The following is a 24,299-nucleotide window of genomic DNA, read 5'->3' as shown; positions in this document are numbered from 1 at the left end:
TTAGTTACAGACTGTTTGGTAACGTCTTAATGATTTCATTAATAGACTACCTCTTAATTAGATTTAAGCGTTTTGTTCAACAAAAGAACATCTCTAAGTCGGTCAACAAACTTCTTATCAATTGTTTCAAAATGATACTTAATGAAAATTTACTCCTTTATACCATCACATGAGTTCACACCCCTAGTCTGCCACCACCAATCAATATCACATCAGCATTGATTTAGCACTTGCTGGTTCAGAGTTTCTTAACCATTCATGCCTTTTATGAGCTCAGCACCTATTGACACAGAGGTTACTAAAAACCTCCCAATTGTACACATACAATACTATTTCGATCTATGTTTAATCCAAAAACCGTAGTTCTCTTTAATCGTTTCCACCATCTTCACTTCGGCGAACCTTCTATTGTTGAAGATCCCATCATTCCTACGTCTCCAAATGATCCAATAAATAGAGTGCATATATGTCATGTATTGTATAAGTTTATTCCCATGTATTTTGCCAAATGACATATCTTTCAATGATTGGACTTCCATGTGTATGTTTTGATATTTGCATACGTAAACGAGATGGTGTCTCCTCATTGGACACTCTTCACATGATTGTTTCCTCATGTGTATAAAATATATATTAATGGTCTTAATCATAATTATTAACTTACAAGAAAGGCTATATTCATGTTAATACAAAATCACTTAAATATCATGTATAATATTGTTTTCTGATGATTTTTAACTTTCTCATAATTTTACTTAAATGTCATATTATTAACAGGTATAAATTAATATGTTCCATAACCAGGATTTGTGATCAAATTTAGAGACCATTTAGCAGTCACAAGTTTTGTCACCGAGTTTTGTCAACTTGTTTAGCGACTGTGTGTCTTGTGACTGATTTCAAATTGCCATGTGCATCGGCTCGCTCTATTTTGCGATAAAAGGATATATTTTTTTCACATATTTATGACCGCTATTTATAATTTGTTTATAGATGGTTACTTTTTAATAGATTGCTAGCATTGGAGACAGAAGCCGATATGGCCACTAACTTTGCGCGTGTTTTGATTTGGTCATAAACCGTTGCAAAATTTTGCGATCTTTGTTTGGTCATAAATATCCAGTTTTCTATGTTCATACAGGATGAAACTCTACATCTACCAAAAGATAAAATTTAATATTGACATCATGTTCGATATGTATGTGAGATATATTTGTGTTTATGATAGCAAAGCTGTAGATTAGCTAACACTTATGCAGCACTACAAGAAGTTCATGCAATAGTGACGACAACTCACAATCTGTTTTTTTATTTATAGATTAAATCTGGCCGCTATTGCCCGAACTTCTTGTAGCAAAGGGTATTAAGTTTCTTAAAAAGTAATAAAAAATAAACACCAACTAAAACAATTAAATCCAAAAGCAACTATAGTTGTTAAATTCAAGAGTATCATAATCAAATAAAAAATTCAACAACATGATTTTCTTATCTTTTCATATATATATATATATATATATATATGACTCTTTTGATTTTGTTGTTTCTGTAATTCTTATTTGGTTTGCTTATAATATGCAAAGTTTTGCTTATTTTTTTTTTCCTTTTCTTTCGTACAATATGTTTTTGGTAGTATTGACTATATCAATTGATTCCCATTTATTTCCTTCTTGTTTTCTTAGAGGATGTTTAAACTTTAATGTGTTTTGACTATAGTCAAGAAAGACATCCAGTTAGTCATGTAATATTTAAATACATACATTTTGATGAACACCATAAAGTTTTTGCAAGGATAAATAGAGGGCATACATAAAGTCTTTTTCCATCTTTTTCTATGCAAGTTAAAAAAAAGTTATAATATACATTATGAAACCCTAAAACTTCAGTATGAGGCTACGTGTAACGGTCTTATCAGGGCTAGCGTGAGTGGCCCTGCATAATAGGCTCTACAGGCATGGAACATTGCCTCTTGGAAACGTGATTATCATGTGAAGCTAGCCAAAGTAGTGGAGGTGGATCAACAATCTTAATTAACCTTCCACCGCACGTCACCAGTTCTTAAAAGAAAAAGGGAAATCAAAATGAAGCCATAACGTACACCTTAATGAGTGTGAAAAGTGAAACTGCTCCTATTTACATGACATTAACGTACTAGCACTTTTTACTCACCCGTGTATGAATTATGACCATTACATACAGCCTTATATATAGTTTGTTTAGCTTTCATAATTACCTCAAAACCTATTTTTGTGTAATAATACAATAACAATATAAGATTTGACCTTTCTTTTTTCACAAAATGGGAACATGTGTAGCACAAAAAATAAAATAAAAAATCTACAAATCGTCTCACGTACAAAAATTCAAAACTTTGGGCAATTGGGCTTGTATGGTGGTTTAATTTTACAGGGTTTAATTGTATATATAGTAATTTTGAATAATTAGTGGCTAATTTGAATACAGAGTTCTTTTCACTAGTAGCAAATATGCCAAATAAATGGCTCTTCAGCTCCAGCCTCCAATTGCCATGGTTCATGATAAAAATGTAAACTATCTGCTCGATCGGTGTTGTCGATAGAAAGATCAGGTAGATCGAAAAATGTATCATCGTCTTCTAACGATTTAGAATTTATTGATTCTTGGTTGTTTTCTGGTGATAGAGTTGATGTTGAATTGGTTGATTCTTGATTGTTATCCGATGATAGCGCTGTCGTTGTCGATGGCTGATCAAGAATGGCTTGACATGTGGTGGCAGCCTTGGTGGCGGCTTCTCGGATGTCCTTAGGTGAAGTGGTGGTTGGTTGTGGAAGTAGATGTGCTAATTTAGGAAAATTAAGGTAAGCCGAATGACCTTTTATGGCTATAGCTGCCACATCATGAGCTCGAGCCGCCATCTCAGCAGTTGCGAATGTCCCAAGCCATATTCTAGATTTTTTACGCGGCTCACGGATTTCAGACACCCATTTGCCCCAACTCCTCATTCGTACACCGCGATATAGTGGGCATCCACTATCACTACCACTATCACGATCACCATTTTCTTTTTGTTTCTTTTGTTCGTTACCATTCTTTCCCTTTTGAGTTCTTTTCCAACTCTTTTTAGGTTTGCTTTCATTTTCACCACACGTTATGCTCGGTGTGGTTGATCCTGAGGAGGTGGATGAGCTAACCGAGGAGCAAATGGTAGCGGTGATGGTGGAGGAGGAAGAAGATGATGATGGGAAATGATTGACTTGGGATTGACTCTCCATGTTGATCACTTGCTCCCTTCTATGAGCAAAGAGGTATATTTATGGTATTTAGGCATTGATACCTACAAGAAAACAACATGACTCAATGATACATATAAATAGAAAGATATTAGGTTTTATTTGTTTTCTTGATATTTTCATTTATTATTTTGATAATATTCTATAATAAAAGATGTTGTAGTCTTATTGGTTGAATAAAGAAAAAGAAAAGGCCAAAAAAAAGGAAAGGGAATATGGGGGCCATCATATAGAAGGAAGAGACTGCCAAACATTGCATCAAATTCGTTATTATGCATATGACATCTTTTTCTTTATACATATGCTTTAATATTATATAAATATATTTCTTGTATTAAAGTTTTATTTCCACTTTAGGCTCGATACTTTAATTTGTTTTTTCATTTGTTGTAAGTTATATTTTTATTTAAAGAATATAATTTATTTTTTTTGCAAAATTGTATAGTAATAGTTTTACCTTATTCTGATAATTTGAGGATCTTATACACAACTCCAATCATATGAGTAGTTTGTCTACACATTTAAAATATCTAATCTTGTAATTCTAAAGGCCTCTGATATTTTTAGATTACGATTATCGATAAAAGAAAAAAATAATCGTTTATGTATAACGTACGACCTCTCTTTGTATGTGATTAACCGACTATGAGTTAGTAACAATTATTATTCACGTCTTAAATAGAAAAATCAAATATTATGTTGTAATCTTTGTATGAAAACTTAAATGAAACAAATAACAAATATGCAATTCCATTTTGCATATTATTGAATGAGACGTTTGATGGAGATACGTTAGCGGTTAGCTAATGATATATTATCAAAGTCTAATACATGATAGCGCATTATCACATTCACGAATGGATTTAAGCATTCATTGACGCAAATAAACTTGGACACACTTTAACAGAACTAGATGCATTTCGTAAATTACTTGTAACGTGATTATAGGCATAATGTTTCTCTCGATGCGCATAAAAGTTTAAAGTTTAAACGTTCTAGAAAAGAAACTGCTATTGTGATAAAGCTAACATATTTCAGTCTGAAACGAGGGTAAAAACTAGTTTATTACATGTGTTAGTATTATTGTAGTTAAACAATAAATTTATACTATGCTAGGTGTTTATTAATTTAATTTTAAATTATTTATTTATTGACAACAATATAAGGGAACTTGTAGATTATTATCAATCTATGATGATTACTAGTAGGTGAATATGCATGTCAAAATCAAAATATTTCTTGATAGGTGATAATTATGATGAATCGTTGTGCATAAAAAAGTCTAGACACGTAGAAAAAGAAGAAAAAACTTCACAAAATCCTAAAAAATATTTTTTAAAAAATAAGAATATGTTGTCGTATATGACGGCATAAAAGAACTCTAATCACCGAGTCATATCACCTATTAATCTTGTGAAAAAAAATGTCACTAATAATTTGTAAAGGTTTCAAAGCGTTACTTGATACCACTTCATTAGATGATACTATACGCTTGACCGATTCAGAGTTAGCTTTTTAATGAAATTAGACTATATGAATTTATAACTCGAATAAAAAAATCTATAAAATATGACACATGATATGGTCAAGTCATGTTAGTATGGCACTGTGGATTGTTTCACAGGATGAAGACAAATGATGCAACCTCTCACACTTGATTATTCATTTGTTGTCCCAATGCTTATTTTTTATCATGTCCTTCTATGAATATTTAAAAAGTTCTTCAACATTTCTAAATTCATAATTATTTATATGAACTTAATTATATAATTTAATTAAGTAATTGTTTTAGTAACTTAACCATAAAACTAAGGGTTTTGAGCTCGGAATGATATCTACAACAAGAAGAAGAAGGCGGTAGCGAGTTGCATTATTATGGATATCAAAACTTTAGGTCTTCTTTAGATGAAAAGTCGTGTTTGGTATGCAGAATAATATGAGGAATTGAATGACTCATTGAATGAATATAAAAAATGGTGTTTGGTTAGTCAATTGAATAAAATCAACGATTACATAAGAGATCTTATTCCATTAAGACTATTCCTTCCAACTCTCTTTTTTTCTTCACCTCATTCATCTTTTACCATACTCTCTTAACAACATTAGCTGACGAGAACCACCACCATCACCACCACTCTTACTAGCTACCTGACCACCACCACTGCCGATGCCGCTTGACCGCCATCGCCACCACCACCAACAGTGTCATTGCCTGACCATCACCACCTTCGCCACCGCCACCACCATTGTTGCCATTGCAATTTTTTATTTTGGTAATTTTTAATTTTATCTTATATAAATGTATTTTTATAATTTAATTATATTTCATTCATGTGTTTTTTTTTCTTTTTGTGGCTACTTAAACAACACAAAAGTTATAATTCATTCAATTTTCATAAGTTAACCTAACAAGAGAAATGAATAGTATTGATCTATTTTATTCTTTTGCCTATTTCATTCTTCCTCCATTCCATTATCCTCAACCAAACAAAACCTTAAGCTTTTAATTGATTCTCTTTCGTGTAACTTTGATTTTGTGTTATTGTCTTGTTTTGTTTTCGTTCTAGCTGCTTACTAGTTTGGATACTCAATAAATGTCGTCTTTCTAAAAAAAACTAAGAATAAGTGCTTTTCTTTATTAACTTAGTGTGTTAAAGGTACATATAATATATATAACACATTTTCAATTAGTTTATATTAACACATTTGTTGCATTCTGTTCTTCGGACGGAAAGGGGATTCTAGATGTTTGGGTCTTTGTTGTTAAAAGAAAATAGAATCATTATCTATTCAATAAAAAAATCTTGTTGGGTATCTAAAGAAAAAGTCCGGATATGGTATTTATTAAGGTTTAGCAAAACATGTATCTATTACTAAAAATAGTCTTTATATGTAAACAATCACAAATAATTTTTGTTTTTCTTATGGTTTTTCCACTTCTTACAAATCACAACTTTTTTCACACCTTCTAGTCAAGCATGTCCTGAAATTTTAGGTCAAATCCATTTTTGGATCACTTTTTCAGGGTTACTCAAACCTTCTTTCCCATGCATTGATCCCGTTGATCAAAATGAGAGGAAACATATCACATTAGAGGTGAATGATTAGAGGTGTCCTCTAATCACTACGATGAGTTGGCCCATCTTTTCTTAACACATAGACTTTCTCTTTCGTTGAGCCCTGAGCTTGTGGTACTCCTTTTGAGTTTGGGTTCTAGTGCCAAGTCATCACTCGTTTTTCACACACTATAGATCGAGTTGGTTGTGTCAGTGTCATCGATTGTATAAGTTCTTTTAAATCAAGATGAATTTTTCATGGTTTAACATTAAGTAATCTTTTAAAATTTTTTGAATGATGTTCTAAAAGAAAATACTTCTTGTTAGAGTTAAATCCATAGAATTAAGCCTTAATAAATATGATTTGGGTATTATGTACACTGAATCTGTTAATTAAGATTTAAGAGGTTTGCGAGGATGATTTAGGAAACATGGTCACATGTATGCGGGACCCAATAAACTACTAACACGTGGCCTCTATTGACAATCTTGCTGGCCAACAAGCCCATTGGATACGTTTTTTAGTGTTTTGATTTTAATATTTTTCATAAATTCGCAGACAATGGAGACTTCAAGAAAAGGAACTTCGCTATGTTTCTATACATGTCATGATGAAGTCATTATTCATTAAAACGGACAAAAAGTGCTGTTAGTTTAAGTTGTCTAAAATAACATTCATGGATAGTGAAGTCAAAACATTACTATTAATGTTTAATAATAACATTCATAAATTATGAAGCCATAATATTATTATTATTCATGATCTGTTGGACATGACTAAGTAACTCCATAACATTAAACACCAAGAAACAAATGTATCAAATGCGAAGAGTATAAAAACGTTCTGGTTGCCAATTAAACTTTATATGCTATATTTATTTCTGAATAGTTGAAAGGTCTACAAAATATTCAAATGGCTGTTTAATTCCCTGTTATTCTTTATTATATGAAAAGGGCCAAGTGGATAAAAAAAATGAAAAATTGGATTTAGAAAAGAAATAAATTGAATATTATTATTATTTAAAAGGCTCAATATTATAAAAAAATAAAAGGGAACCACTCGTAAGTCGTAAGAAGTCTAAAACATATAAGGAGATGAAAATGACAAAAAAAACCAAGCTAAAAACCTTTTACAACAGCTTAAATAGAAAAATTAATGAAACTAAACATGAACTATTTCTCTTACTCCAAGACCGCATGCTTACTCCTATATATGTTTGATCCAAAGAAACGAAGTTGTCTTGATGTCATACACCAAATTGCTCATCGATAATTGTTTATTATTAAATATCTTAATCATTTCGAGCCTTCCAAATCATCCAACGTGTGACTAATAAATTGTTTGGGTCACTTCACGTTCCGTCACATTATATTTATACTTATTAGGGTACTCTAAAAGATCTCCCTCACGGTATCAAAATTAGTGGACTTTGGTAACTTTACCCAATCGTGGATAATCAATCAAACCCAATTGCAACATTTTGATTTTTACAAATTAGAATAAAAAGAGAAAAAAGATTGTTGAAAAGATTATTAGTATAATGAACAACAATATACGAATCTGAAACGTTTGTATTTATAAAATTCTTAAGATGGTTAGGTTATGGGCCTTGTTTTGGGCTTTTTGTTAATAGAAATAAGTATGTAGAGGAAGGAAAGATAACTTGGTTATTGTTTTGGGCCTTTACTTTGAGGTTTTAGCATTTAAAAGATATGTTTTGGAACAAACCCAGATCAAATGAGAGTATCAGACTAGGGCCTCGGTGATTAATTATTAATGCCTCACCATTGGCATTTTGCATGCCACATAACCTCCATAACATCCCGCACGCCTTATGGGGGCGTTACGGAGGAGGGGCGTCACCATGTTAATGCTACTTTGATAGAATTTAAGTGGATTCACCCACTAACAATCAAATCATTTTTTTTTTATTTTCTCTACTTTATAACTAGCTACTCAATTAGTTAACCCGCGTCATCCAAGTTATGGGTGGGTTAGTTAGCCTACAACACATAGCCTAAGTATCATGCACGAGTTAAATAATATTTACAAAACAATTATTATTATTTTTTTATATTTTATTTTGGCAAAAAAATTATTCAAATCGAAGATAAAAATATATACGAGATTATGGTTTTATTTCTATTAAACAGTAACGTATGGAAACGTAAAGAAGGTTTTAATAAAAATGAGGGGAAATTGATAAAGTAAATAAAAATAATAAAGTTAATAAGAAATTACATGGTTGCTCCAATGAGTTTTTAAGATAATACATTTTGATGGAGTGTTTATGCATGCTTATTTTTGTGAAAAAAAATCTTCAAAATACATATAACTATTGAACACGTTACATGATTAGAAAACTTTTTCAACATCTTCATAATCATGAGCACAACTAATTAAAATTCAATTTTCTTTTGTAATCTTATTATCTAAAGGAAAATTACACTTTTTAGAAATAACTAATATTTCTAAAATCGTTTCCCAAAGGAACTTCGTGTGGGAGGGACGGTTTGAGAGCGCAACATATTTTGGATGCTCTTTGTGGAGAAGGGTCGGCTATTGCCACTGACCTCATATGTGCTATCACTGCAGTGGTTAATTTATGGTTAGGAGGGAGATGCCCGTCTACTTTGGCAGAGTTTGTCGCGTCTGCTCCTCTTACACCGCTATTAAAACCCAAAAACGGGATTCGACCTATTGCAGTGGGTACTATATGGAGGCGTTTGGTTTCTAAGGTGGCTATGAAAGGGGTTGGCAAAGAAATGACCAAATACCTTAATGATTTCCAGTTTGGGGTTGGTGTGTCGGGTGGTGCGGAGGCCATATTACATAGCGCTAACAGGGTATTGAGTGAGCGACACACTGATGTGTCTCTTGCAATGCTTACAGTTGATTTTTCTAATGCATTTAATATGGTGGATAGATCAGCTTTACTTCATGAGGTAAGGATCAGATGCCCTTCTATTTCCTTGTGGGTGGAATTTTTATATGGGCAGCCATCAATACTATATCTTGGGGATGATAATATTTGGTCCACCACAGGGGTTCAACAAGGAGACCCATTGGGACCACTCCTTTTTTCCTTGGTTTTACACCCCCTTGTGCATCAGATTCGAGACAATTGCAAGCTTCTTCTTCATGCCTGGTATCTTGATGATGGGACAGTCATTGGAGATTCAATGGAGGTGGCTAAAGTGCTGGATATCATTAAGGTGACGGGTCCAACTTTGGGTCTTGAACTGAATATTAAGAAAACTGAGCTATTTTGGCCTTCTTGTAATGGTACGAAGTCTCGTGATGGTTTATTCCCTGCTGACATCGGGAGACCATTATTAGGGGTGAAGCTTCTTGGGGGAGCTGTTAGTAAAGACACCGGGTTTATTAAGGGTTTGGCAAAGAAAAGAGCTACTAATGCTGTTGATTTGATACGTCTTCTCCCAAAACTTGGTGACCCGCAGAGTGAGTTACTTTTGCTTCGATCATTTATGGGTATTGCTAAACTTTTCTTCGGTTTGAGAACATGCCAACCTGTACACATGATGGAGGCAGCGGTGTTTTTTGACAAGGGATTGCGTGAGGCGATCGAGGACATTGTAGTTTGTGGAGGTCCTTTCTTTGGAGACCTCCAATGGCGACTTGCTTCCTTACCCATTATGAATGGGGGTTTGGGGTTGTATTCGGTAGTAGAGGCTTCCTCTTATGCGTTTGTGGCCTCGAGAGCCCAATCGTGGGTGCTTCAGGATCACATTTTGCGAGACAGTGGTATATGTGGGATGGATTATGATTATTCTTGTGCTCTGGCTTGTCTTCGTGATATGATTCCAAGCTTCGATTTTAGCAGTTTCTCTAACAAAGAGACCGCCCCCTCTAAAGCCCAACATGCATTGGCGAGCACTCTTTTTAGTAAAATTGTTCACGACATGGAGTCACACTTTAACATGACAAGCAGACAAAAAGCCATTTTTGAGTGCCTACAAGCACCACATGCTCAAGATTTTCTTCTTGCTATCCTTATAGATGGGTTAGGCCAGCATATGTCTCCAGTGGAGTATCGTAGTATCCTTAAGTATCGCCTTATGATTCCCCTATTTCCGGTTGATGAGATATGTCCTGTTTGTCGTAAAGCGTGTTTAGACTCATATGGGGAGCACGCGGTGCACTGTAAAGAGCTCCCGGGGTTCAAGTACCGACACCATCTGGTTAGGGATGTGCTCTTTGATATATTCAGGCGAGCTGAAATTTCTGTTAAGAAAGAAGCACCTGTGAATTTCCTGACTGACCCGTCGGAGGGAAGATCATCTCTTCGACCGGCTGACATTTTGGTGTTTGGATGGATAGGAGGGAAACACGTGTGTGTGGATTTAACATGGGTTTCTCCTTTGGTGGGCTTAGGGAGTAGTGGTTTCGCGGTCGGTCAAGCCGCATTAAAAGCTGCTTCAGGTAAGGTGGCAAAACATGAAAAGGCGTGTCTTGACAACCAACATGTATTTATTCCTTTTGGTTTTGACACTTTTGGTTTCCTCGCGCCTGAAGCTGTGGAGCTATTTACCCGTGTTCAGCGGGTCATGCATAGTAATGTTATGACTCCAAGATCAGCAAATATAGTTTTTAAAAGATTGGGTTTTGCGATTCAAAAAGAGGTAGCGGCGCAGCTTGTTGCCCGCTTGCCTTCTGTTTCGATGTAATCCAATACATTTTTGTACCTATATTTGATAGTTTAACTAATTAATTTACTAATATTTTAAATTTTAATTCCAAAACCTATTCCAATGCATATATAAATAAGTTGGGGGTTTCAATGGAGACCCAGATACAATCCCCACAGATAACATTTTAGAGGAGCATGGGTGACTCATTAAAAGAAGACTGGGATCTTTGTGATCTCTAGTTTGATTATGAGGGTGTTCGGGTTTACACCAATGGGCATTCGTACGGGTGGGTTTTCTGTAGAACTGAAGATAACTTAAAGGCGCTTAAGGGCTCCGTATGACTGGGTTGCGTTAGATAGGGCCGACCCAGGGCACGTAAGTTTCGGGGGCCTAAACTTTTGTATACATATATATGTTTGATAATATAAAAGTTCTTGAGTCAAATGGCATTGTTAGTTGTGACGTAGGTTGTCGTGGTCTACTCAAAAACAATTAATTAAAACTTAAATACCTATAATAAGTACGGGTAAGTAAGGTCGTCTCCTCAGGGACTCAAGGAAAGTGCTAATTTTAATACTACTAATTTAATTATTAAACTAATTCGGACAGACGATGTCAAGCAGTTTTTAGAAAAGATTTAATTAAAACTTAATTATTACTTAAAAACTTTGCAAACAATATTAATAAAACATTCATTCTAGGTTCAGGTAATGTGTTAATCAACTTAATCCCAGATTCACTTATCTTGATTGCGCAGTAATTACTAGACCTAGTAGTTTGATTGTGATGACAAACGATACCCTAACCGAATTGTTGACACAATTGAACTCGATCTACACAATTATCAATTTATGTTTTATGACAACTAATTAAGTAACATGAACCGATGATTATAAGTTCAATGACACAAGAGCCTAACCCTAAGTGTTGATGAACAAAACCAAACAAGTGATGCACTAATCAATAATCGCAAATACAAATTGTTTAAACAATCAAGCAATCAATTAAACAAGATAAAAGCAACAACTCAAATCAAGTTCATAACTTTAAGTATAGCAAATCTGGTCTTAAGAAGAATTACACAAAACCCTAGCCTAGAATGAACAAAGAACTTAGCCGAACATGATCATAACGTCAATACACTTATCTTGGATGAACATGCAAACCCGAGATGAACCGGAAGCCTTGGAATGATGGAAGATCGTTCTAAGCAGCCTTTTATTGCCTCTGGAAGTCGATGATAACCGAATGGGGATGTTAAGGGGTTTATATAGGGAAATACTAAATTTTTGGCCGACATAAGCATCTTTGCGTATCGCGAAGATGTTCAGTTATGCTTCTTCTCGTATCGTGAAGAACAAAATAGTTGCAGCCGCTATTATGCAACTTCGCGTATCGCGAAGTTGCTCTTCTTTGCATCTTCCCGTATCGCGAAGATGTAAAACTTCAGATTTTATTTTTTTTTTCTTTTCTTGAATGCCTCGTGATGCGTGCACTTCCAATCTTTCACTTCTTGATCTTCGTTTCATGCCCGTAAATATCCTCGTTAAGCTCCATAGCCTCCAATGTCCTGAAACACGTAAACAACGCTTGAAGTACCAATGTTCATTCGTTTATTAACCTAAATATAACTAATTAATATATAAAACTAACTAACTTTTACCCAACCATCAAGTTGGTCGAATCGGTAATTAGTTTTAGTGTTTAAAAATCACCGAAAAAATAGGTTCACCGAATAACTTTGCCGGAACGTCTTAGCGGAGAAGATGCTAACAAAATCAAGTTTCTAAGTAATAGCAAAAATAGCCCATGCTCTTTATTTCAAAATTAAATCTATTATTTACATACCCCTTTTAGTTATACTTCACTCTTAACTTTTATTTCAACATACAACTTAAAATCCTTTAAACAATTTTAAAAAATTGAGCTTATATTAAAATAACTATATTAATTTTAATAAATTTTGTATTAATAACACGCATAAGCATTAAGTTTTAGAGTTTCGAAAAATAGGGTATTACATTCATATTATATTTTTGTTATACATTAATCGTTTTTTATAAAAATCATATACTTTGTTATTCGCTAATGCATACAGGCCCTTTTATTTCGGCTCGACCAAAGTATTTAAATTCTCGAAGATGACCCTAGGCCTAGCTGCCAGTAACCTTTTACCATTGGACCACCCTAACAAAATACTTGGTCAATTCTGTGCTTGTTTGTTAGCGGATAAAAAAAATCAATAATTTAACCAAATAAGTTGACTTAAAAAGTAAAGTGTGGAACACTCCATAGACCCACCCTAGGTTAGGTCATGGAAAAACATCACTAAATTTCAAAATCCATCAGCCGAAGTACACAACACGCACAAACACACATTACACATAACATAAGTACAAACCAAACATGCAACCCCACTTGTCGTTAACAATTAAGTTCTTTCACGTTACCTCATTAGAAACTACAACGAAGTTACGTGAACAGTGCCATATATTCACTTATAAAACCCCAACGTTAATATACACATTAATATATTCTTGTATATACCATTAACCAACCATGGGTTACATCCAACAAAATTACCAAAACGTGGTGGTGATGCGACACGGTGACCGGCTTGATAACTTCGACCCGCTATGGACCGAAAAGGCGGCTAGACCGTGGGACCCACCGTTGGTGTTTGAGGGCAAAGTTAGGGCGTTTGGTACGGGTAAGAATCTTAATAAGAGTCTAGGGTTTCCGATACATCGTGTGTTTGTGTCGCCGTTTCTTCGGTGTCTTCAGACTGCGTCAGAAGTCGTGCACGCGTTGTGCACGATTGATGATGGTGTGGTTGATCATATGAGTTCGGAAGATGGTGTCTCCATTGATACTTCTAAAATTAAGGTAACAAGTTTATTTCACTTAAAAGTTTCATATCATTATTATTGCTTGAATATGTTATTTTGGAGAAATACATATTCAAGTTTATTCTAGAAGTTAAAATGCCACGTCTTGTTTTGGTGTTTTAGAAATTTTAAATAGAAAAAACTTTGTATGAAACCAAGCAAAACCAAATTAATCCAAGCTACTCGGTTTTAAATTACCAGACCAAGTTCAAGCATAAACACAATGCTCGTTTCTTAAATTCAAACCGTACGGTTCAGGTCAATTTAAAACAAAACCAAGCCATATGAGCAATTATGTGTTTGGTTCGGCTTTGTTCACAAACAACCCTAACTTTTAGTGTGAGAAAGGCGACCGACCATGTGAAGATATTTGTGTGGTTTCGCTACCCACAGAGGAAGATGTCACGTGTCATTTTTTATTTTTATATGTAATATGTACGTATACGCTCGTGGAAATTTTATGTGTGAGAACACCGTCAGACCTACTACAGGTGTGACTGCCGTCGGCTAGACAATGCTTGTGGCAGTCGCGGACGGTATTAGAAAATACAATTTTTTTTTTTATAATTTCTCTCTATATAGAGTATTTTTTAAATTTAAAATAAAACTGAATTTTTAGATAAGTGTTGTAATCATTTAATTTTGAATTTGTACTAAGTTAGCATTTTATGTAATTTTGGATATAAGGATAGTTATTAATGTTGTATCATTCAGTTTTCAATACATAAATAAACATAAAACACAATTCATCAATACAAATTTTTTTAATCCTTCTAAGTTCATTGATACGTGACAGGTGTCTGTTGACTATGGACTATGTGAAATGTTGAACAAGCGAGCCATAAGGGCTGCAAACGCCCCTAAAGATGGGGACTTTGCTTTCACTATTTCAGAATGTGAAGCAGTTTTACCCGAAGGGATGGTTGATTCAACTGTAGAACAAGTTTACAAAGAGGTTATAACATATAAGATCTTCCTTTAATTTCTATCAATCAAGAATTAATGTAATTAGATAAATATTAATGTTATGATTAACTTTATCAGCTGCCAAAATGGGAAGAGTCAATTGAGGATGCTAGAGAGAGGTACAAGAACATCATCAAGATCCTTGCTGATAAGTACCCTACCGAAAACTTGTTGCTTGTTACCCACGGTATAACCTTTGTTTCCAATTTTCGTATGATCAACGAAAGAATAAAACGAGCATAATCTCAAGTGAAAAATTAATATATTATTGAACGATTAAGCAATTATATGAACAGAACTTAAATGAGGGAGAATTCCGAAAATGTCCATTTTTAGAAGAACGTTTCGAGTTTTGTCCCCATTTTACAACATATTCCAAAACCGACATAAATTTTATTTTTGAAATGTGCTTTTTTCTTATAAACGTCCTGGCATAAATTTTATTCACAACCGAGCGGGTCAAATTATATCAAAGTATTTTTTTACCTGCTCCGCTTTGAATAAAACTTGTGTTGGGACGTTGATATAAAAAAGTAAGTCTCAATGGTATATTCGAAATTTTATAAAACTTTATAATTTAAAAGTTATAAAAGGAAAACTAATTATGAGTAAAATTAATTATAATAATATAATATTCAAAAAAACAAACTTCTGGTAACAATTGTTTTTCAAAAAAACTCGCCCCTTACATTTTGTTTTATAAAATACTCGTCCCACAAATTTTTAACTCCTAAATACTCGTCCCGGCTAATTTTGTAAAAAACTCGTTGATTTTAATAATATAGTCGGTCCTGATGCACATTTTGGGAATATGTTGTAAAATGGGGGCAAAACTCGAAACTTTCTTCTAACAATGGACATTTTCAACCCCCCCCCCCCCCCCCCAATGAACCAATTTGTAAGAAAATGGATCGAAACGGCTATCTTAGATATTCTATCATGCTACATTTAGAAAATAAAGCGGGTGTTTGAAAATGTTTTAGTATCTAATTTACTTGATGCAGGAGAAGGTGTAGATGTTTCGGTCACTGCATACGCACAACACTTGAATGTATGCAAGGTAAAATATTGTGCGTATTCGATACTACAAAGAACAATTCAAGAAGATGAATTATTTACAGCTGGAGAATTCAAGGTGTGTTTAAATCAAGGGGATACCGGTATTGTTACCAAGCCCAATATCCCCGAAATTGATGAGATTGTCAAGGAACCCGAACCACCAACGTCTTAAACCAGTCATGTTAAAAAAAAAATTTACTGGTTTTCAGTTTGGTGTGATTTAGTGAATATTGATTGTTATGTTGGTGATTCAGATTTATGACAAATGTATTTCGAGTCAAACCTAATAAAGAGTGAATCATGTAAGTTAACGAGCCAAACTGTGTTCGGGTCAAAACTGATCATTTTTAGAAAACGTTCATTTAGATTCGGTTCAAATGATCAAAACTTAAGTAAAAAGTATCATAATGGTGTTGGCAACTATATTTGTAACTTAACACATCACAAAATGAGATTTATCACTATCAAATGAAATTAAAATATACAGAAATTTGGGATGCTACACCTACACACCAACATGCTATTAGCATTGTGTGTAGAGCATGACATTATTGATTTAGACCGTGGCAGAAGTTGCCAACTGATCTCTCAGAAACAAAACCGAAAACTTTACAATCACGTACTTGGTGGCAAAAACAAACTTTCTATAAGGCCATGTTATTATGAACTTCATGTTGTTACGACCTTCTATTACGGTCACAATGATGCATATGATGATAAAACCGGACCAAGGAAACCATTCTGGTACAAGCAAACAAAAAGTTAAATACGGAGAAAGTATTCCTGTAAATATGAATATGACTTTGATAACGACGGTTTTCCAATCTTTGTGTTGTACATCAGCTGTTTGAGAGAACACCGATAACGCTACAGTAAAATTCATGACCAATATTACCAAGCAAATTCCCATGAGTTTCTTGTTTTCTTCGGTTGATTTAGTCATCTGCCCAACCGTTCCAACCAGTATTCCCATGATCGCCACAAATATACCGTACAATGCCATGTCCATTGACCTGAAACAACAATATAGCTAACTGATATATATTCAATCATCTTATACTTACGCGAGTTTTAACATTTATATAAATGTTAACTTCACATTTTTAAAATGCACAAAGTTTTAGCAATGTGCAATACTGATTTTGTAATGACTAATGTATAAATGTATAATGTATATATTTGAATTGGATAATTATTTTAAAACTAAAACATATCACTGATACTAATATTTTGAGGTATGTAAAAAGTCACTTATAGCACACAAGTCACACAGCATAACCCTATAGAGCTCGAGCTAGTTCATGTGCCTAAACAAGCCTGTATTTGTTTATGAAGATTAAAAATAATGCAGTTAACCTGTGATGGTGGACATAAGGATCCATGTCGATTATGCTAATATTCGTATTCTTCGCTGCTTCTGAAATGTTGAACTAGGTGGTGATTACATGTTATAGATTTTAGTATTGTACCATTTATGTGGGAGTGTAGGAGTATGCAAAAAGAGATTTCTACTTTTACACAATTAGTGATACTGATGGATGGATTAAAATACTATGATACTTGTCTGATTGACCAAAGTTGATGTGATTACATATTATAGTCTTGTTTACTACTTTATAAAATTATATACTTGTAACTGTATCCTGTACACATATTCTATATCTTTTAATATACTTTTTATATATATTGCTCTACATTTTTCTTGCAGTGTAATAAATTTATAACATTCACAGCAGTAAAATTCTTTCATATCAAAACAAAACTTCTAAAATGGTGTTGAGAGAAATAGTATTTATCAAAATGCGGGTCGGGCGGCATGCTGGGTCAAAGCGGGCGTGGGTCAGAATGGGCAAGCTTAGAAAAAGGGTATTTTGATTTATGTTAAAACGAGTTCAAGTCAAAATGTATGTGGGCCAGAACGGGTGGATCTAAATAAAGGACTTCTTTTCTAGAACGCCTTATTTCTACCCGGGGTCAGGGTGGGTGGGTACTTTTTTCCTAAAACGGCCCTTTCCCGAAGATGGGGTGAGGTGGGTACTTTTTTTTTAAACCACTCATTTTAACACGGGGTCGGGGTGGGTAGGGTGGGTGGTTACTTTTTTTTTTTTGTTTTTTAAATGACTCATTTTAGCCCAAGAGTGGGGTGGCCGGTGGGTAACTTTTTTTCTAAAATCACCCTTTTTACGGGGGTGATAAGGGAGTCGGGTAGAGGTAGGATGAGATGGGACGAGTTTTTTTTCCCTAAAAGACCCATTTCAACTATGTGGGGGGTGAGCCAGTGAGGTGTGTACTTTTTCTACATTTTCCCTCCTAAAACGACTTATTCCAACCTGATGGTTGGGTGGGGTGGGGTGGGCCGGTGATGTGGGTACTTTATCCTTTTCCCCTAAAACGACTCATTTTAACCCAAGATGTAGTCGATTGGGTACTTTGTTTTTCTTATTTTCTTTTTTCTAAACGAATCATTTTAACCCGGGTGAAGGTAGATTTTTATTCTAACCTTATTCCGTTTTGGGGAACACATTTTCAATCACAACCAAATCCGAACTTTTTACTAAAAAAACCCGGATTGACCAAGATTCATTTTGACTAGAACCCCATTTTGCCCCAAACTAATTCTGCTTAAAACTCGTTTTGACTGGTAACCCGAACCCACCTACGAGGCCTATCGGAGGAAGATGACTCATATGAAAACTTTTCCCATGTTGTGACCCGCTTCCCAATTTTATTCCGCCCAGTGTGACCCAGTTTGCTTTTTTCAGAACTGAATGGCTGCCCAGTTTAACCCGCCAAAATTAATATGAAACCCAATACAGCCCATGAGACTGCATTTGCAGCCCAAAATATCAGTTGGGTTAAAATTGCCATGTATAAAAATAAGTTATTTGAAAACTATCTATCAAAATGATTATGTTCATAAAAAAACTGTTTATCTCTATGCTAATCAATAATGATTATACACAGTATAGCTATATGTATAATTTGGTAGGGGTGCGCAAGAACCAAAAGTACCCAACCAAAACAAAAACCAACGGTTTGGTTTTATGTTTATGTAAAAACCAAACTTACGGTTCGGATTTTTGTTTTACATGTAAACAAAACCGAAAAAATGGAACCAAACAAAATTTCTAGAATTTATTATTATTATTATTATTATTATTTTATATTTAAGTAATTTAAGAACTTAATAAATATGTAACTCGAATATTTTTGGCCAAATGCATAATAAGAAACAAAATTATTCATACCTAAATTCACTACTTTCGGCCAACTTGTTTTCAGCCTGCAAATGTCAAGCTCAAATGGCAAAATCTTAATAAAACTAGTTTTCAGCCTGAAATTTTCAAGCTCAAATGGCAAAAAATTTAAAAAACCAAAACCGAAGTTTCGATTTTTGGTTGGGTTTTAGTCCAAAACCGACCCAAACCGAACCATGCAAACCCCTATATTTGGTTAAATGAAAATAATAAATAAAATGGCCAGTACACCTTACTTTTGTCATTTTTGTTTTTAGATTTTGTAGCTCTTTTTCTGATTTTTTTAAGCTAAAGATAACAATTATAATGCATTTCAACAACCTGCCATAGAACCAGAGTGATGTAATCCATGTATTATCTGATTGCAAAAAATTCACATAAATTGGGCGAACTATTACCTAAAACACAACCACTTTAATTTATAAATAAATATTGTATATATAAAGATAAGAAGACGTACCAAGTGGCCGGATGCCGGAGTTACTAATGGTTCAGACGGTGGTGGTGGCGGTGGCGGTGGTGATGTTAGCCTCTTTCTCCATTTGCATGTGCGTGGCAGGTTAATAAGAGTGTCAGAAGTTTTTTTATGTTTGGCTTTTGTAACGTTAAAACCATCAAAATATTGCCATGCAGCCCAAACGTGTTTACCAGAATAATAATACGAAGTGTTTAAAATTTAGAGATTTCACAGAAATTGAGGACCTTACAATTTGGCATATGGGTGAAACGTATAGACTTTAGGGGCTTTAGCTGATAGCCGAACTCATCAACGGATCACTTATTTCACGACAGGTGACACATTTTAGAGGAAGGGTCTACACAGACGCCTTCTAAGGGGAAATGTCTAGGATCAGAGGAAATGTCTGAGCCCTAGACACTAGCTCCACCTTTTTATATGTCTTTGTATGTATTTTTTGGCGTTTCCCTTTAAAAAAAAGTCTACATTTATTTTTAGACGCTTTAAACAATTTTTAAACGCTTCAATTCCGTGCGATTTCCATACAATTTTTAGGGGCTCTATACGATTGTTGTCTAAGCTGAAGAAAGTGTCTAGTGCTCAAACGTTTTCTCTTATTTCACATATGGGTGAAGGAAGTGTGTAGGACCTTAGAATTTGACATATGGGTAAAACATCTAGACTTTAGGGGATTTAGCTTATAGCTGAAGGAAGTGTCTAGGATCTTAGAATTTGACATATGGTTGAAACGTCTAGACTTTAGGGGCTTTAGTTGATAGTCGGATTTACCAACAAACCATTATTTCGTGGCGCGTGGCATATATATTTTAGAGGAATGGTCAACACAGACGTCTTCTAAGAGGAAACGTCTAGGATCCGAGGAAATGTCTGAGTGCTGGACACTAGCTCCATCTTTTTATGTCTTCGTATGTATTTTTTGGCGCTTCACTTCAAAAAAAAAAAGTCTACATTTATTTTTAGACTCTTTATACAATTTTTGAACACTTTCGTACAATTTTCTGTACAATTTTTAGGGGCTCAGTACGATTGCCGTCTAAGCCGAAGGAAGTGTCTAGGGCTTGGACGTTTTCTCTGATCCTAGACGCTTTAGGTGCACCAATGAGTTATTTTATAGGCTATTGAATCCATAACCTTTAGTTTCATAAACTAGGGCTCTTTCTATTGCACCAATGAATCATTTTGTAGGGTTTTTTTAAAAACAAAATTGTATGTATAACATCTGTATACATAAATTTCTTTAACAATTATGAGCCTCTCGAGAGTTTAGGCCAGGGTCACCTCGCCCTCCCATTACAAATTACAAAAGATTACATGATGAATAACTATACCTTGATATTAAGTATTAACTAGTCCAATTGTTAACCCAAACTCCAAGTCCATACCAGCCCAGCTAGTCAGTTTGGTACTTTAGTAGTTTAGTTAACCAGTCGAGGTCCAGATCCAAGCATAACATTTTTTCTATTCAATATTAATATTGAGTGTTATGGTTTATAGTTTTTAGGGGATAGAGAGAACCAAAATAGACAATCTTGACCCAATTTTTTTTTTTTTAAAATTATGTATTTTTAGCCGACGACGATGTAAGATGTTCTCTTCTGAACCAAACAAATTGTGCCACGTAGGTGAAGTCGGCTAAGCCTTTAGACGCCATTTTTGGGCGCTAAAAACATAAAATTTAGGTAAGACCAATCAAGAGATGACACATCTCTCGGTAGGCTAAAGTTTTCAATTGTTAAATAAAAAGAAAACGTTATTCATTATTGTTTTGTTTTAACTCTTCAGAATTCACTGATTTGTGACAGGTGTCTGCTGACCACGTGAAAGGTTGAACAAGCGAGCCATACAGTGTGAGAACGTGGAGACTTTGCTTTCAATATTTCAAATGTTAAACATTTTTACCGAAGGGATGGTTATTTCAACTGTAGAACGAGTTTACGAAGAGGTTATAGCATATAAGACCACAAACCTTTAATTATTTTTTAATCAAGAATGTAATTAGATTATACTATTATTGTTATGATCAACTTTTTCAGCTACCAAAGTGGAAAGAAATGGATACAACCAAGTCGAGTACGTATGTATTTAGAGGTTAATCAATTAGTCACTGTTAGTGTTTGAATCTCAGTAAAAATCATTAAAACCCGAATTTAAACCATATTGCCGGTATACTATATGACATTTGGAAAGTCTTGGCTTGAATCACTAGCCTAGAGTTTGAGTATTGTTTAACCCATATCATTACAATAGAAAAAATCGAACATATACAATATTTGTAAGAACTATTAAATCTGGCAAAATTGACTGGTCGTGTCATCTAAGGGTCAAACTGTGTTCGGGTTGAAATAGGTCTTTTTTTTTTAAGTATAACTTAGTTTGGGTCAAAATTGATAGTAAATGGAATAGGGTCAGGTCAAAAGTCAAAACTAGCTGTTTTAGGAAAAAGCATCTCCGACTAAGGCCGAGTACTCACCGACTAAGGCCGAATACTCCCAGCTCTCCAGTCGGCCGCCTAGGGTCCGCCTAGCGACTTTTGCAACCTTGGGAAAAAGATATCAAAATGGTTTTTGCAGCTGTATTTGTCTTTATGGCATTAACGACAGTCGGGACTTCGATGCTTTTCTTAGGAAGTAGGCAGCTGAAGAAACACTAAGTGAACCCTGGACAGATTATAGATAATCTGGACAGATTATAGATAATCTGGGGGTTAAGTAATGTTTCCACGGATGAGATCTAACTGAGAAGGCTGTTCTTCAGGAGACCTGCAAAACAAACACCGTAAGCTCGTCACTGAGAAGGGGGGGTTCCTCCTTGTGACCACCCTCCGGCGTGAGAATCAGACTAGATTGCTCTGAATATAAGTGTATATTAAGAGATTGCTAGATAACTGGATAGCAGATGATCTTACCATTCCAAGATGTTGGAGTATTTATAGCCGAAAGTAGGTTTCCAAGCAGGTACAGCCGGCTGAATAGTATTCCTGTTCTACCAACAGTGGATTATGCACAGGCCATACTGGTTGGTGGATAAGTTACGGCCAACAGTAACAAAGTCGGCTGCACTATTCCACCAACTGTAGATTATGCACGTCCCACCTACTGTGGATTATACGCAGGCCATGCTGGTTGGTGAATAGGTTACGGCCAACAGTAACACTATTCTACCAACTGTAGGCTACGTACGCCTGTCAGTAAGAGTTGGTGAGTAGGCAGCGGCTAATAGTGACAAACAGTACTAGAGGGTGCTCCTCCTCGTACTGTTGTCGGTGAGCTGTCACCCTGTGATTGGCTCATGGGTTGTTCTGGTCAGATCGTCTGTTCTATCCATACCTTGGTAGGTATAGTACAAAAGATCTTTCAGAATCATACGGACTGGCTCATTTTGGCGGGATTGTTCCCGCCTTGCTCATTCCTTCATGTGACTACTGAAGTAGCTATCGCCTTGTGCGTGTAGCCCTGCTGTCTGCGGGTAGCCTTCCCTGATGGCTTGTATCCGCAACTGCGGGAACAGGCGGGGTACTTCACCATTGGGAGGCTTTCCATGCGTGTACAGCTTGCGTACTGCGCGTAAGATTCTATGAGCATGGTGGGTCCTGCGGGAGCAGAAGGCCTTTGCGCAGACGTCCCTATTCAAGGTGAGTCTTGCGGGACCAACTGGTCTCTGCTGGGACCTACCTCTTCAAGTCCCCCCAGTCCAATGTTCTTCTCATGAATGTTTAATAAAGTGAGGTGAACTTTTGGACTTTAAGCAAGGGGTTTTGAAAAGGGTTTTTAGTTTTTAGGTTCTCCGTGGGGATTCTTCCCGCGGGTTTCCTAATGTCACTTGCAAAAATTCCCGATTTTTTTGCTTGATCTCTGGGTATGATGCGGGTAGGTATGTAACCTTCTCGCAAGTCAGGAGCGTTGAGTCTCACTTGTGTGGATTCTCCTTGAGGTTTTAGTGGTTTTGAACATAGTGATCAATTATGTTTAAACCACCAATTCCATCCTGGAGCCTCAAACAATGTAGTTCTCGACGTTCCCGCTATGCGGGGATGTTATTTCCGTTTCCGCAAGCATTGCCCAGAAGATCCTTCTTGGTTTCAATTCCCTGCGGAGCACTAGGTATGTGAAGGGTTTTGCCTTAACACTGTACCCGCGCTTGTCTTACGGTTACTTTACTTTCAAGGTACCCCTGGCGTCAATTCCCTGCGGGTGCTAGGTATGTGAAGGGTTTTGCCTTAACACTGTACCCGCACCCGTCTTATAGTTACTTTGTTGCCGGGGTTTTCTTGGCTTCAATTCCCTGCGGGTGCTAGGTATGTGAAGGGTTTTGTCTTAACACTGTACCCGCATCCGTCTTATGGTTACTTGGTTGCCAAGGTAAGGGGTATTTTCCCGCTTACTTTTGAATCTTTTTGAATTTTGAATTTTGAAATTCGAAAGGTTGGTGAGGATAAGAACAGTCCAAACATCTGAAACGTCGTGCGACGGTTTCTTCTGACTGTGTCAGGACGTGCAGGAAGTTATGGTGACGTGACAGTACATGGTCATTCCAGACGCTTTTTCAGGCGCGTGGGCGCGATTTTCCGGGCGCGTGGTCGCGAAATTACTGGCACGCGTCCTTTTTACAGCTGTTGCCAGCTTGCTTTTTGCCACGCGTCATAGTTTCATTGCACCCTCGATTTCTCTCTCCTCCGC

At 35.5% G+C, this 24,299-nt stretch overlaps 1 protein-coding gene and 1 pseudogene across 1 annotated transcript; one reads left to right on the top strand and one right to left on the bottom strand.

Moving 5' to 3' along the window:
• Window positions 1–2,471: 2,471 nt before the first annotated feature.
• LOC143611033 (ethylene-responsive transcription factor ERF035-like) lies at window positions 2,472–3,304 on the bottom strand (annotated as a pseudogene).
• Window positions 3,305–13,514: 10,210 nt separating this feature from the next.
• On the top strand, window positions 13,515–16,063 carry LOC143612141 (uncharacterized). Its single transcript, XM_077086198.1, has 4 exons — window positions 13,515–13,861; window positions 14,660–14,818; window positions 14,908–15,016; window positions 15,834–16,063. Exons 1-4 carry the CDS (start codon window positions 13,535–13,537, stop codon window positions 16,058–16,060), a joined length of 822 nt encoding a protein of 273 aa, XP_076942313.1. The 5' UTR covers window positions 13,515–13,534; the 3' UTR covers window positions 16,061–16,063.
• The last annotated feature ends 8,236 nt before the right edge of the window (window positions 16,064–24,299 follow it).

Source organism: Bidens hawaiensis, unplaced genomic scaffold (assembly GCF_021521415.1).
Source record: "Bidens hawaiensis isolate Kalapana, Puna unplaced genomic scaffold, B.hawaiensis_p1.1 tig00002236_1, whole genome shotgun sequence".
NCBI classification, from domain to species: Eukaryota; Viridiplantae; Streptophyta; class Magnoliopsida; order Asterales; family Asteraceae; genus Bidens; species Bidens hawaiensis.
Note: the sequence above shows the minus strand (reverse complement) of the source record. Positions and strands in the feature narration are given on the sequence as shown.